The sequence below is a fragment of the Hydra viridissima genome, unplaced genomic scaffold (genome assembly GCF_058129835.1).
Source record: "Hydra viridissima isolate aposymbiotic clone 2 unplaced genomic scaffold, HvirCarnegie_v1 scaffold_2, whole genome shotgun sequence".
NCBI classification, from domain to species: Eukaryota; Metazoa; Cnidaria; class Hydrozoa; order Anthoathecata; family Hydridae; genus Hydra; species Hydra viridissima.
Genome location: NW_028324301.1, coordinates 14715865 through 14728184, shown reverse-complemented (window position 1 = coordinate 14728184; position 12320 = coordinate 14715865). Strand labels below are relative to the sequence as shown.

General features: G+C 30.0%; 1 protein-coding gene and 1 pseudogene across 4 annotated transcripts; both read left to right on the top strand.

The window, feature by feature from the left end:
* The first annotated feature begins 5621 nt into the window (after positions 1-5621).
* Positions 5622-8237, top strand: LOC149892148 (uncharacterized; annotated as a pseudogene). The gene is made up of 4 exons (XR_016449476.1): positions 5622-5933; positions 6105-6448; positions 6793-6985; positions 7065-8237. The product of XR_016449476.1 is annotated as an uncharacterized LOC149892148 (transcript).
* Positions 8238-8554: 317 nt separating this feature from the next.
* On the top strand, positions 8555-11985 carry LOC149892147 (uncharacterized). 3 transcript variants are annotated; one of them, XM_090077313.1, is made up of 4 exons: positions 8555-8928; positions 9187-9290; positions 9627-9811; positions 10030-11985. In XM_090077313.1, the coding sequence occupies exons 1-4, from the start codon at positions 8555-8557 to the stop codon at positions 11965-11967; spliced, it is 2601 nt and encodes an 866-aa protein (XP_089933439.1). In that variant the 3' UTR covers positions 11968-11985. The 3 variants fall into 3 exon arrangements, with proteins under 3 accessions (XP_089933439.1, XP_089933440.1, XP_089933441.1); XM_090077314.1 differs by adding an exon at positions 9463-9512 and having other exon boundaries at positions 8793-9290; XM_090077315.1 differs by having other exon boundaries at positions 8885-8928; positions 9644-9811.
* The last annotated feature ends 335 nt before the right edge of the window (positions 11986-12320 follow it).

The following is a 12320-nucleotide window of genomic DNA, read 5'->3' as shown; positions in this document are numbered from 1 at the left end:
ATAGCGTGAAAATCTCGGCATTTCCTAAGGTATAAACTACTGCCAAAATGCATAAAAATGCTAAAAATACTTGAAAAGCTTTACTAAGGATACCTACATAGAAAATAAAAAATATTTATCTCTGTTAAAACAGAAAAACTCTGAGAAAACCAAATATTTGTTATATTGACTAAGGTAATTGACTTAAAAAATTTTGATAAGATAACTGACCATTAAAAAGTTCAGAGGGCCAGTCTGAGGAAAATCAATCTTTTCAGATTAGGGTTGTTTTTAAATAAAATTTGTAAAAATTTTATAAAAATAATTGCTGAGACACAAAAGGAGAAAATCTCTATCAAAAAGTTTTATAAAAGTGCAATAATTTTTGAAAAGAGAAGTGTTATGAAAGGGAGAAAAGTCCTTTGAAGAGCAGTAAAAACCGTTTGTAGGACTGTCTCATGAAATAAGATCTAAATTGTCATTAAGTGTAACAAGTATCACTAATTTAAATAGTTATAAATATGTTAAAAATTGTAATTGTTAACAAGTATCACTAATATAAATAGTTATAAGTATGTTAACAATTGTAATTATGTTAAGTGGATTGTTATCCAATATAAATTTAAGTTAAATTTTTTAAAAGGCAGAGTTTGATTTAGTGAATTAGCACAATGCCTAATCAAGCAAAGATTCATGATGAAAATCAAAAGTTTGTTGCTTGCTCTGTCTAAAAAATCTTTTAATATTTACATTCGATAGCTTACTGTTATGCTAACAGAATATGCCAAGACCAAAATCATTATAAGTGATTCTCGGGTACCACAAGGACTCTTCGAATCGTGCAGAACTACTTTGCGCAGGAAACAGGAGGGGAAAGAAGTTGTACTCCTCCCTTTGTTTGATTTCAAGTCAATACAAGTGAGACTTGAAACAAGAGGCACAATGTGTTATTGCCTAATCTGCCAAATTGGTCGTCCAAAGCTGCAAGAAAAACATCCTCTTGAAGAGCAAACCGCCATTGAGAAAGAACTTAGTGTGCATTGCAGCACATGCCTATTTCAGGAAGTATATTTTTGAGAAGTTTCTAATTTCTTTAAGAACAAATAATTTAAAAATTTTACCCAAACTTTCTAAGCAAAGTGTATTATAAACATAAAATTTGCTTGTTTTGGTTTCAGGTCAAAGTAGTGCCCTGTCACCATCAAGCACTCTAAAATTGACCACTCCAGCTCTTGTAAATATGCAATTAAACACGGGCCTGTCAAACAACGCTTTAAAACGCTTATGATATGAAAGTTGTAAATATAATTTGTGGTCTTCAAACCCATCCAAGTATGCACCCTTGCACATGGTATGACGTAAAATCAAAGTATCTTGCGGAATATGGAAGCTTGCGAACACTGGGCTCAATCAAATCTAGCCTCGAGTCTTTTCAGCAATCTGGTGGGGTTTTTTGCTAATGCTAAGCTGTTCGGTAATTTCATTTGAAAGCCAGTCATCAGCGGGCATGACAAAGTTCTGATTTTGGAAATCATCCCACTGATGGAATTGCATCTCCTCTAAGGAGTCATCTTTTCAAGATCCTTAAAGCTGCTTTGATAGAAGCTGTTAACTCATATCATGGGGCCAACTTAATCCTTAAATGCTTTTAATTTAAAAATTATAAATTTTGATATTACATTTAAAATATTATTGTAGAGTATTTGTACTAAAAGAGTATATTGAGCTATTTGTTAATAAATTTTTTGTGGAATAAATCAGAAAACATGTCTTTGTAATCAGATGCTGTTTAATGGTAATAAAATTTAAAAAAAAGGTTTAAATAGTTATTTTTTCACTTAATTTTGAAAGTAAACGTATTTAAGAAGGTTTTAAGAGTCAATTAAAATTTGTTAACAGAGACGTACTTTTTTTTTGTCTCACCAACTGGTCGTCCTTTGACCAGGTTTTGCACTATGAAAGTCAAAACCTCACTCAATTTGAACATTCAAATTAAAATATCCGCGGACAAAATAAAAAGTTTTCAAAATTAGATCACAAGAAACCTTGATGTGTACGCCCAATATAAGTGACGTTCTTGGGTTAGCTAAGATTGGCATTATCACGATCCATGATAATCGTGTGGTCAAGTAACGTGTCTAATATGAAAAGTATCAACTTAAGACTAGAATACATTTTTAGAGTTAAGTTTTTTAACATTTTTTTTAATTTTTTTGCTTGTCTTAATAGTATTTTTGTTTATGAATTTCTTTTGTTTATCTCCCCCCCCCCCCCCTCATCAAGAAATTTATATAGATGGTCCACTCAGAGCTGACTAGGCGCGACCTGAGTGCTTATTTGTTCTAACTCCAATTTTGTAAAAAATCAAAATACTATAAAGCAGTCAATAAAGCATCAAAATCTTTATATTTTTATTGTTGATTTGTGTAATAATGTGCCGGGTACTTGACAATTAAGAATTCACTTGGTCTTATCTCCACTTTTTTAACTTGTTTTATTATGCTTAATTGTTTTAACTCCAAAACGGCCAATCAAATAAAGCGTTACAAAAAACTTGTTTCCAAACAAGTAAAATTTTTTAATGCTTTTTTGTTCTAACAGATTCTAGCCAATCAGGCAGCTTGCTTTTTATAATTTGATGAGCATTTCAAGATGGCAGACCGCGAAACTACACAAAATGTATTTTTTTGTAATTCAATAACGTAAGTCGAACTGTGATTATTTTGTTTATTTATTTAACAAAATAGTGCTTAAAGAATTTATCTTAAAATAATTAATATAAAATTTGTTTTTAATTTGATAATAATTGTGTAAAATTTAATATAATCTTACTCAACATTACTCAAGTGGTTTTGTTGCTGTTGTTATTCTGTAAATTAAATTATTGTATTATCTTTTTAGTGAAGACCAAGTAAAGAAAACTCGAAAACGGACAAGAAATACTGATATGTGGAAAAGGAATTGCACAAAGAGAAAAAGAGAATCTGGCCAATCCTATATAAATTCAAGAGGGAAAAAAGTTGAAGAAAGAAAACCTGTTGAAAGTAATTGCTTAAAGTGCAAATTTTCTTGTGAATCAAAAATTTCCCCGGAAAATAGGAAACTTATATTCAAACATTTCTGGAGTTTAGATGACAATAGCAAAAATGCTTTTTATGCTAAATTTACAAAAAGAAATGAAAAAGTAAGAGTTAGAACTGTGGCGCTAATTTACTTTTCTACCCACCCCCCACCCCTATTTTTATTTTTGATTATGATAGAGAATTTTATCTTGATTTAGAATCGTATAAAAACATACACCTGAAAACCAAAGGAAAGTTCTCTAATTTGATGTTGAAGTGTCAAAAAAAATATACCAAAAACGCTAATATTCGCCATCTTTTTTTACAACACTACTAAATTAATAATTAATGCATAAACATGAAATTATTCATTAAAAAAACTTTATAGCCCGGTTTTTATTTCGCTAAAACATTTTATGGAGAAATTTGTTATGTAATTTCTTTTTATTTTAGTATTTTTTTTTTGAAAAAACTTCGAATTTCAATAACTTTTTTTCTTATTTTCAGATTATATAGATTTTTTTAAAAATGTATTAATGATTTTAGATAAATGTTACTATATACAAAAATATTATTCAAACGGGATATTCATCTACATAAATTCTGACAAATAATCGGGAATCATTTCTCGATTTGTGGGCCCAAACATAGCTTTAAATTTGGCTTTACTTCTTTGCCACATTGCCTCAACCCTGTTTGTTGTAACACTTGTTGCGGGATCAACAAAATGTAAAGTATGGTTTACTGTACTATGTTGAAAACCTTGCGCTGCTAAACCTCGGTATGCTGCCCACATATCGCTCCATATTTCAGTTCCAGGACGAATCCATTGTATGATGGTGGGTAGTAAGGTTGCAGCATCGCGGTGCGCTGCAGGAATGAGTAACCCTTCTTTAGTCGCTATATCGTACCAAAAATCCATTGATCTTCTACAATTCTACCTCGGTTGTATTTCCTTCTTGAAAAAAGTGATTCATCTATTTCCACTATTGAACCTGGTCCTCCTAATTGCACACGGTTATTAAGAAAATAAGTAACGGTAATGTCTCTACAAAATTGATTCCATTCATCAACAGTTTTATTGCTACCAATTTCTAAATCCTTTTGAATGTCTTCTACTGAAAGGCCTAGTCTTTTTCCGGCGCTACGAGTCCAAATATAGGTAATACCTATTATTTGCATGCATCTCCAAATCTTTCCATCAACATTATGGCTATTTTGTTCGTTGCACTGGATGTTACATCGAGGACAGATCATATTGATAGCAAGTAAACCAAACTCCCTGCACCAACGGATACACTCGTTATTATTGTTTTTAAACCTGCGACCAATTTCCGGTAAATTAAGGCTATCAAACTCAATAATAGTCGGTCGTCTAGATTCGCCATTTTAATTTTAAAACAGAAATAAAGAAAAATTTCTTATAGAGAGAGTCTTTTATAATTACATTTTGTTTTTTGCAAATTTTTTGCATCGGAATTTTCATCACTGTGGACCAAAGAGACCGCCAGGTTTTATGTCGTGTCAATTAGTTGAAACTTTTTTTTTATAAGAGTGTTGGTAGTGTACTTAGAGAAAAAAGGGCTTTTGAAATTCTTTTTAGGTGCAAAGGGCCAAAATGGGGCACCAATATAGTTTTTACCCCTCCTCTTTTTATAATTAATTGTTATAGAAAATTTTATGCTGATCAAGATTTGTATAAAAACATAGGTCCGAAAATCAATAAAAATTACTCTAATTTAAATTTGAAGTTTTAAAAAATTTTCTCGAAACACTTGTAGTATTAGCCATCTTGTTGAAAATATTTTCATAACTCACCAAACTTAACGGAAATTAAAAAGGCTGGTTTCTATTACCATTTAGTACTACTATTAGAGTAAAATTGTTTGATTTTTTATTTTGTTAAGATTAGTGATTTAACAGCAGAATTAATTGGCGTGGGCCTAATGTCCTGTTCCCCCTTTCCTCTGGAATAGCTCTGCCTATCTTTATGGTTTGCTGACCATTAGTCAGTGGCGTATCTAGGGTAGGGCAGGCAGGGCACGTGCCATGGGCGCCAGCCTGAAAGGGGCGCAAAAAAGGCTTGGTTGCGATACAATAAGCGAGAATTATATAAAATAAATTAAGAAATAATATATCATATAAAATAAATATATTATATAAAATAAAGTTTGTGTCATCGTTTGTTAAAAAATTGTAATTAAGCACTTTATGTGGGGGAAGAGGAGCGCGAGATCGGTGTTTGCCTCAGGCGCTATTTACCCTAGGTACGCTACTGCCATTAGTCAATTTAAAGCAATAAAATTTAATATAACATTTTTAATAACAAAAATAAAATCCAGGCGGAATAGTTATAAAAAGATTTTTGAAAAGATGGCAAACATTAGCGTTGTTAAAGAATATTAGAGTAATTTTTGTTATTTCAAGTTTAAGAAAGAGCACTTTCCATTAATTTGCAGACATATATATATATATATATATATATATATATATATATATATATATATATATATATATATATATATATATATATATATATATATATATATATATATATATATATATATATATATATCATCTAGAATGTAATTTACTATATTTTAAATCGCATAAAGTAAATTATATACAAAAAAATTTATTTAAATGGAAAATATTGTTTTTCAACGAGATGCTGTGTGCTGCTGTTGTTGGCAAATGTTCGGAGCAAGGTCTAAATCTTTAAGTATTGTTAATTCAACTGTTGAAGATATGATGAAGCTGTTTGTTTATCCAGGGTATTCTCTAGACGTGTGTAGCTATCCAAATGTTATATGTTCTGGATGTCAGAGAAATCTCTACCTGTTGAGGGCTGGAAAACCTGCTAGAGGTTCATGGGGAGAAAAAATTGCCCAAGTGTGTAAATGATTTATAAAGTTATTGAAAAAAGTTGTTTGTAATATATATATATATATATATATATATATATATATATATATATATATATATATATATATATATATATATATATATATATATATATATATATATATATATATATAAAGAATTTCCAAAATTTGTTTTAAGATTGAATGGAGGATGATGACAAGAACAGCTTCATCAACAATGATTCAAATTGAAGAAACTCCAGATAGGTCAACCTCAATTGTGGCTTCTAAACTTTGTAGTAAGTGTTTTACAACTGCTGCACAAGGACATTTACACAACTGCTCTTCTTCATCTGCAGTTGCAAACCTGATCTTATTAGCATTAAGTGTAGGAAGTTTGCAAGCAGAGCAAGTTGCTGCTGGAATTATAAAAGCAAAAATGAAGACAGATGAAAATGCAAGTGGGGAATCATTTACTCTGTCTTTTGGTGGAAACCCATTAACAATTACAGTTGGATGTCCTGATAACAAGGCAAAGAGAAGGTACCTTTTCAATTCTATGTAAATAAGTATATATAAAATATTATATATATGATATAAATTAAATAGCATAAATCACTTATCTTTTACAGATCTATTTCAAGTTTCATCAAATCACTTTCATTATTTCCTTCAGAAATGATGAAAGTGAGTTATACTAATTTGTTTTATATATTTATGTCTATACTTCTTTTATTGAATAACTATTTAACATTACTTTTTATTTGTTTTTAATTTCTTTGCAATGTCTACATATGTATACTATGTGTATAGTATTTGTATGTGAACACACACACAAACACACACATAAGCGCATATATTTATACTTACATACATTTTATACCTAGGTCTATGAAACAAGTATCTCTTCAGGTGATTAAGGAACTTCAGATTATCCTAGAACTTTCCCTGAATAAAACAGGCCAGCTGGTATCTATTCTTCGGAAAGGAATGGGAAGTAAGTCTCCAGTAGAGAACAACATCTTTGGAAAATTGAGTGACCTAGAAGAGTCCATATCACATTTTTATCAAGTAGAAAAGGTAACATTTATATATCTTTTGTTATTTAAATTAGATAAAGAGAAAAACCTTTTTCTGAGTTATTATTGCTACTGTTCAGGTTAACTTCCTTGACAGTGTTGATGGCACAATTACAAAAGACCTTGTTTTTGTTCAAGACACTTCTAGCTTTGTTCTAGATTTGATAAACCAACGTCATCTAAACCCCCAATCTGCTTTTGTTCGGATTTCTATGGATTGAGGAGGTGGTTTCATGAAGGTTATTGTAAATGTTTTTGATGAAAATGAAAATACTACTTCAGATTTATACTTAAATAGTGGTGTACAGCGTTGCCAAATCTTAGCCATAGTTGAAGATGTGCAAGAATCAAATTTCAATTTAAGACTGATATTGGAGAAACTCACTTTGCAAAATCTAAAGTTTTCAGCAGCTTTTGATTTGAAGTGTGCTAATGCAGTTTTTGGAATATCAAGTCATGCAGGAAAAAAAGCTTGTCTTTGGTGTGAAGGACACTCAAGTGAAGTATGTGGTAAACTACGAACACTTGGAAGCCTTGACTATTGGTATCAAAGGTACAATGTTGAAAATAATTCCAGGAAATCAAAGATGAATCATTTTATGAATGTGATTTATCCAAGAATTCTCTACCTTGATGAAGATCCAGATACTCTAATCCAAAATTTAGTACCTCCTCCTGAATTACATATCCTGATAGGAATAGTAACCACACTAGGTTGCTTATTAATGAATCTTTGGCCAGAGTTTGGTAATTTTTTGAAAGTTAGAGGTGTATTACAGAGAGGATATCAAGGCAGAGGTTGGGATGGAAACAATTCAAACCAGATACTTAAGTGTTTAGATGAGTTGGAAAATGTTATATTATCTGAGGTTCCTGGTCTTGTTCCAATAGTTCAATGTATGAAAGACTTCAAGGCTGTAAAAGATTCTTGTTTTGGCCGAACACTTGAGCCTGGATATCAGCAGGCAATAATAAAATTTAAAAACTCATTTTTATCTACACAAGAAGTTGCAGGTATTCTTGGAAAAAAACTTTCAGTAAGTTGGAAAGTACACATACTCTTGTGTCATGTGCAACCCTTTGTTGAGTACCACAATTGTGGCTTGTCTAAATTTGCTGAACAATGTGGTGAATCAATTCACTCTAAATTCAAACCAACATGGAATAGGTTTAAAAGACAAGAAGAAAACAAAGACCATGGAGGAAGACTCCTCTCATCTGTGATTGACTTTAACGGAAGAAGAGTTAGTTAAGAATAAAAAAACAAAGTTTTATTTTTTGTAATAGACCTCAAAAATTCTTAAATGGGCTTTGGGCCCCTCAATTTTACCCTTTTGCCCCATTTATGACCCTTAGCACTTTGTTTAGATTTTAAAAATGCTCTTTTCAATTATTATAAGACAAATACTCTTATATAAAAAAGGTTTCATTCGATTGACACGACATAAAACCTGGCGGTCTCTTTGGTCCACAGTGTCATGAATACTTTCTGAATTTTCATGAGAATTTTAATTACTTTTAAACACACAAACCAGGCGGCATAATTAAGGCCGTTGCTACTTAGAGCGCAATGCGCTCTATGCAGCCATATGCTACTCGGAGCGCAATACTTTGTACACATGTGCTAAATCTTGTTGATGTTTTGAACAATTTTGATTTGATTTGCTTTCATTTTGCGATAATTTTTTTGTTCAAAATAATGTCGCTAAAAGTTCATGATACTTTCTTATCCTGGGATGAATTTTTTCGAGCAGTTGAAATACACTGTAATGAAACATTCCAACCCATGGTTAAACATGGTTGCAAGCTAACGGTAACAGCTAATACTAAGACCAAGCTCGACCAAAGACCTTATCCTGAAATGTTTAAATACGTGTACTATAATTTAATTTGCACACATGGCGGATTCAATTCAAGCAAAGGAATAGGGAAAAGAAATTCAGGGTATATTTCACTTATATAAATGCTTGCAGTCTTAACTGTAACTTACGTATATTGTAAATATATTTCAATGAACAAATACTTTACAATGTTCTTGTAAAAACAAGGTGGCCACTGGTCATAGAATTCATGGAAATGTCATTGAATTTTATTTGGTCATGGAATTATTAGAAGATTCTATAATTATTAGAAGAATTAATTAGAAGATTCAAGAGCATTTGAGCGTTTTTGAATAAATTTTTTCTGTTGTTGTCATTTTAGATCATCCAAAAATAACTGTCCAGCAAAAATTTATGCTGCTTTAACAAATGATAGAACAAAGATAATTGTTAAACAAATGATAGAAACACACAATCATGTTATTGGTAAAAATATTTATCTTTAAAATTTGTTTTATTGTACATGAATAATAATTTATTATTTTTTATATATTTAATTTTGTAAATCTGTCTTTAAAGTTCTGCTTTTCATTGTGTATAGTTTAATTTACAAAAAACTTTAATTTAAGGTTTTTTAAAATTTAAATTGTTTAAATAGGATGAATAAATAAAATACTACAATAATGCTGTGCAATGAAAGACAAAAAAGTATGCAGTGAAAAGCTTTTTTTTAAACCCAAAAGTTACATATTTAAACGAGTTATGAAAAAAGTAATTTTTAGTATCATATAACCTGATCAAATAAAATATTTGACTTTTCAGATCAAGATCTTTACAAGCACTATGTCCAAAATAGAAAGCTATCAAATGAAGAGAAAGCCAAAGTTAAAGAACTGAATCGTCTTGGTGTTACTACTAAAGTAATTGCTGATGAAATGAGAAAAAGTACAGGAAAATCTATAATAAATAAGGACATTTGGAACATCAAGGATAAAATTCGTCAAGAAGTAAAAACAATTATTTTATTGCATAAATTGTTATTTTTATAATTAAATATTTGTATACATTTATTTACTAATTTATATATATATATATATATATATATATATATATATATATATATATATATATATATATATATATATATATATATATATATATATATATATATATATATAATTTATATAAAATATTTTTTCAATAAAATAAATGCCTTTCATTGTAGGAAAAAAAATGCCCATTTTCGAAAAATGTTTTAAATGTTGCAGAACTGCTAGTTAAAGTAGTTGAGAAAAGAAGAGAGAGTGACCCTGGACTGGTTTCACAATATGGTATCTCAGATGATAATACCCTTCAGTATTTATTTGTTCAAACTAGTGTCATGAGATCCACATTTAGTAAGTTTCCTGAGCACATTTGTATTGACACCACCTACTGTCTCAACAACAGTGATATGCCACTGATGTCATTTTTATGTATGGATGAAAACGGATTTTCTCATATAATTGCTTTTGCTTTAATTGCGAATGAGTCAGAAGTGATGTATGGTCAAATTTTTAAAACCTTTAAAGCTTATAATGCTTCTTGGAATTCCATTAAAACATTTATGATAGACAAAGATATGAGTGAGTTAATAACACTGGAGCAAAATTTTCCTAATAGCTTTTGTGAAATTTGTTTGTTTCATGTTAAAAAAGCTTTCAAGAAAAAGATAGCAAACTTATCATGTACCACTGATGTTAAAAGAAAAATTTCTGTATACCTGGAACTGGATACACTTTGTCATTCAAGAGATCAGTCACTATATGAAAAACAGAAACAGTTGCTTTTGTCTCTTGATGAGTGCTTTGCAGAATACTTTTTAAATAATTGGGATCACATGCGTGATCGTTGGGTTTTTTATAAACGAGCAACGCATTTAAACTTTGGCGACACCACTAATAATAGAATCGAATCTTATCATCAAAAATTGAAAAGTGTAATAACTCACCCAATAGATTTACATCAGTGTCTTGATAAAATATTTTTTTTAAATGACATGTTTTTAGAGGAGTGTAAATTCAAGCAATTTAAAAGTTTAACCAAAAAATACTTCTCCGAGTTGTCCAACCTTCACAACATAATTACACCATATGCTGTAAAACATGTATCTCTTGAGCTTGTAAAAAGTAAACATTATGATTTAATTTTGCTATCTAACAATACTCATAATGTAATTATTGGTGACAAAACTTATATAGTGAGTGAAAAGTCATGTAATTGTAAATTTTTTATGAATATGTGTTTACCCTGTCGTCATCTTATTGCTGTTTCCCAATATTTGGGTAATGAAAAGTTAACTTTAGATTCGTTTATTCCAAGATGGCATGTTGTGAATAATTATTTTGAAGGCTCACCTATTCCGTATGAAAATGCTAAAGTAGAGAATTCCAATTGGAGAACACCAGCACTAGACAAAATTCAGAAATATAAACTTATCAAGGTTTGCTCTGATAAGCTAGTAAACAAAATGGTGGAACTAGGTACAGAAACATTCCACTATTATCTAAAGCAATTAGATAAATTTGAAGAGATGGTTAGTTATGGCAAAAGATTTGAAATTTTCATTGAAGATCAACAAGTATCAGGTAGTAAGACAACCTATATCTCATCTGAAAGCTTCGTAGTAGGTCCTTGTAGTTCCGGTAGTTCAGTAAACAATAATCCTATGAAATCTTCTAATAAAAATACAATTATGAATGAATATCAAGATAAAGAATTCTTTGACAAAAATAATGAAAATCCATTCATTGATGATCGTGTAAAAGATGAAGTCACTGGATTTAAGGATAATCATATTAATTTTACGACTGAAAGTATGTCTCAACAAGAACAGATAAACAAACCTTTAGATGTCCAAAGGTTAAAACTTATTAAACCACCGCTTAAAGTTGCTAAAAGAGGCAGACCTAGGGGTTCTGGCCAAACAGCATTAGGATTAACTAAAGAAACAGTAAAAAGGAAATGTTGTTTTTGCAAAAAGTATCATCCTGATAAGAATTTAGGGAAGGCATTAAAAACAAAATGGTTGAAATGCACCAAATGTGTCAGATATTTTCATGATGTGTGCTTAGGAGATAAGCCTACACATGATTTACATCTATGTTTATTTTGCATTAGATAAATAGAGAATAGTTAATAATAGCAATACTTTTTCTTTGCGTTTTTTATATAACATTTTTCAATAAAGTTTCATTATAGCTTAAAAGGAAAACCTTTATATAAAATCCTCATTTACAAGTGAAGAGTTTATTTTCAAGATGTGGTATAAGCAAAAAGTAACAAATAGATAATAATAACAAGTAACTTTAAATACAAACAACTTAAAAAAAAATTAATTATTATAAATTTTTAAAAAAATAATGAATTGCAAATCGCATAAAAATTACTTTGTAAAGTAAACAATATTTGAAGTGGTACATTAAAACAAAGTTGCTCATACCACATTTTGAAAATAAACTCTTTATGTAGTCAAAG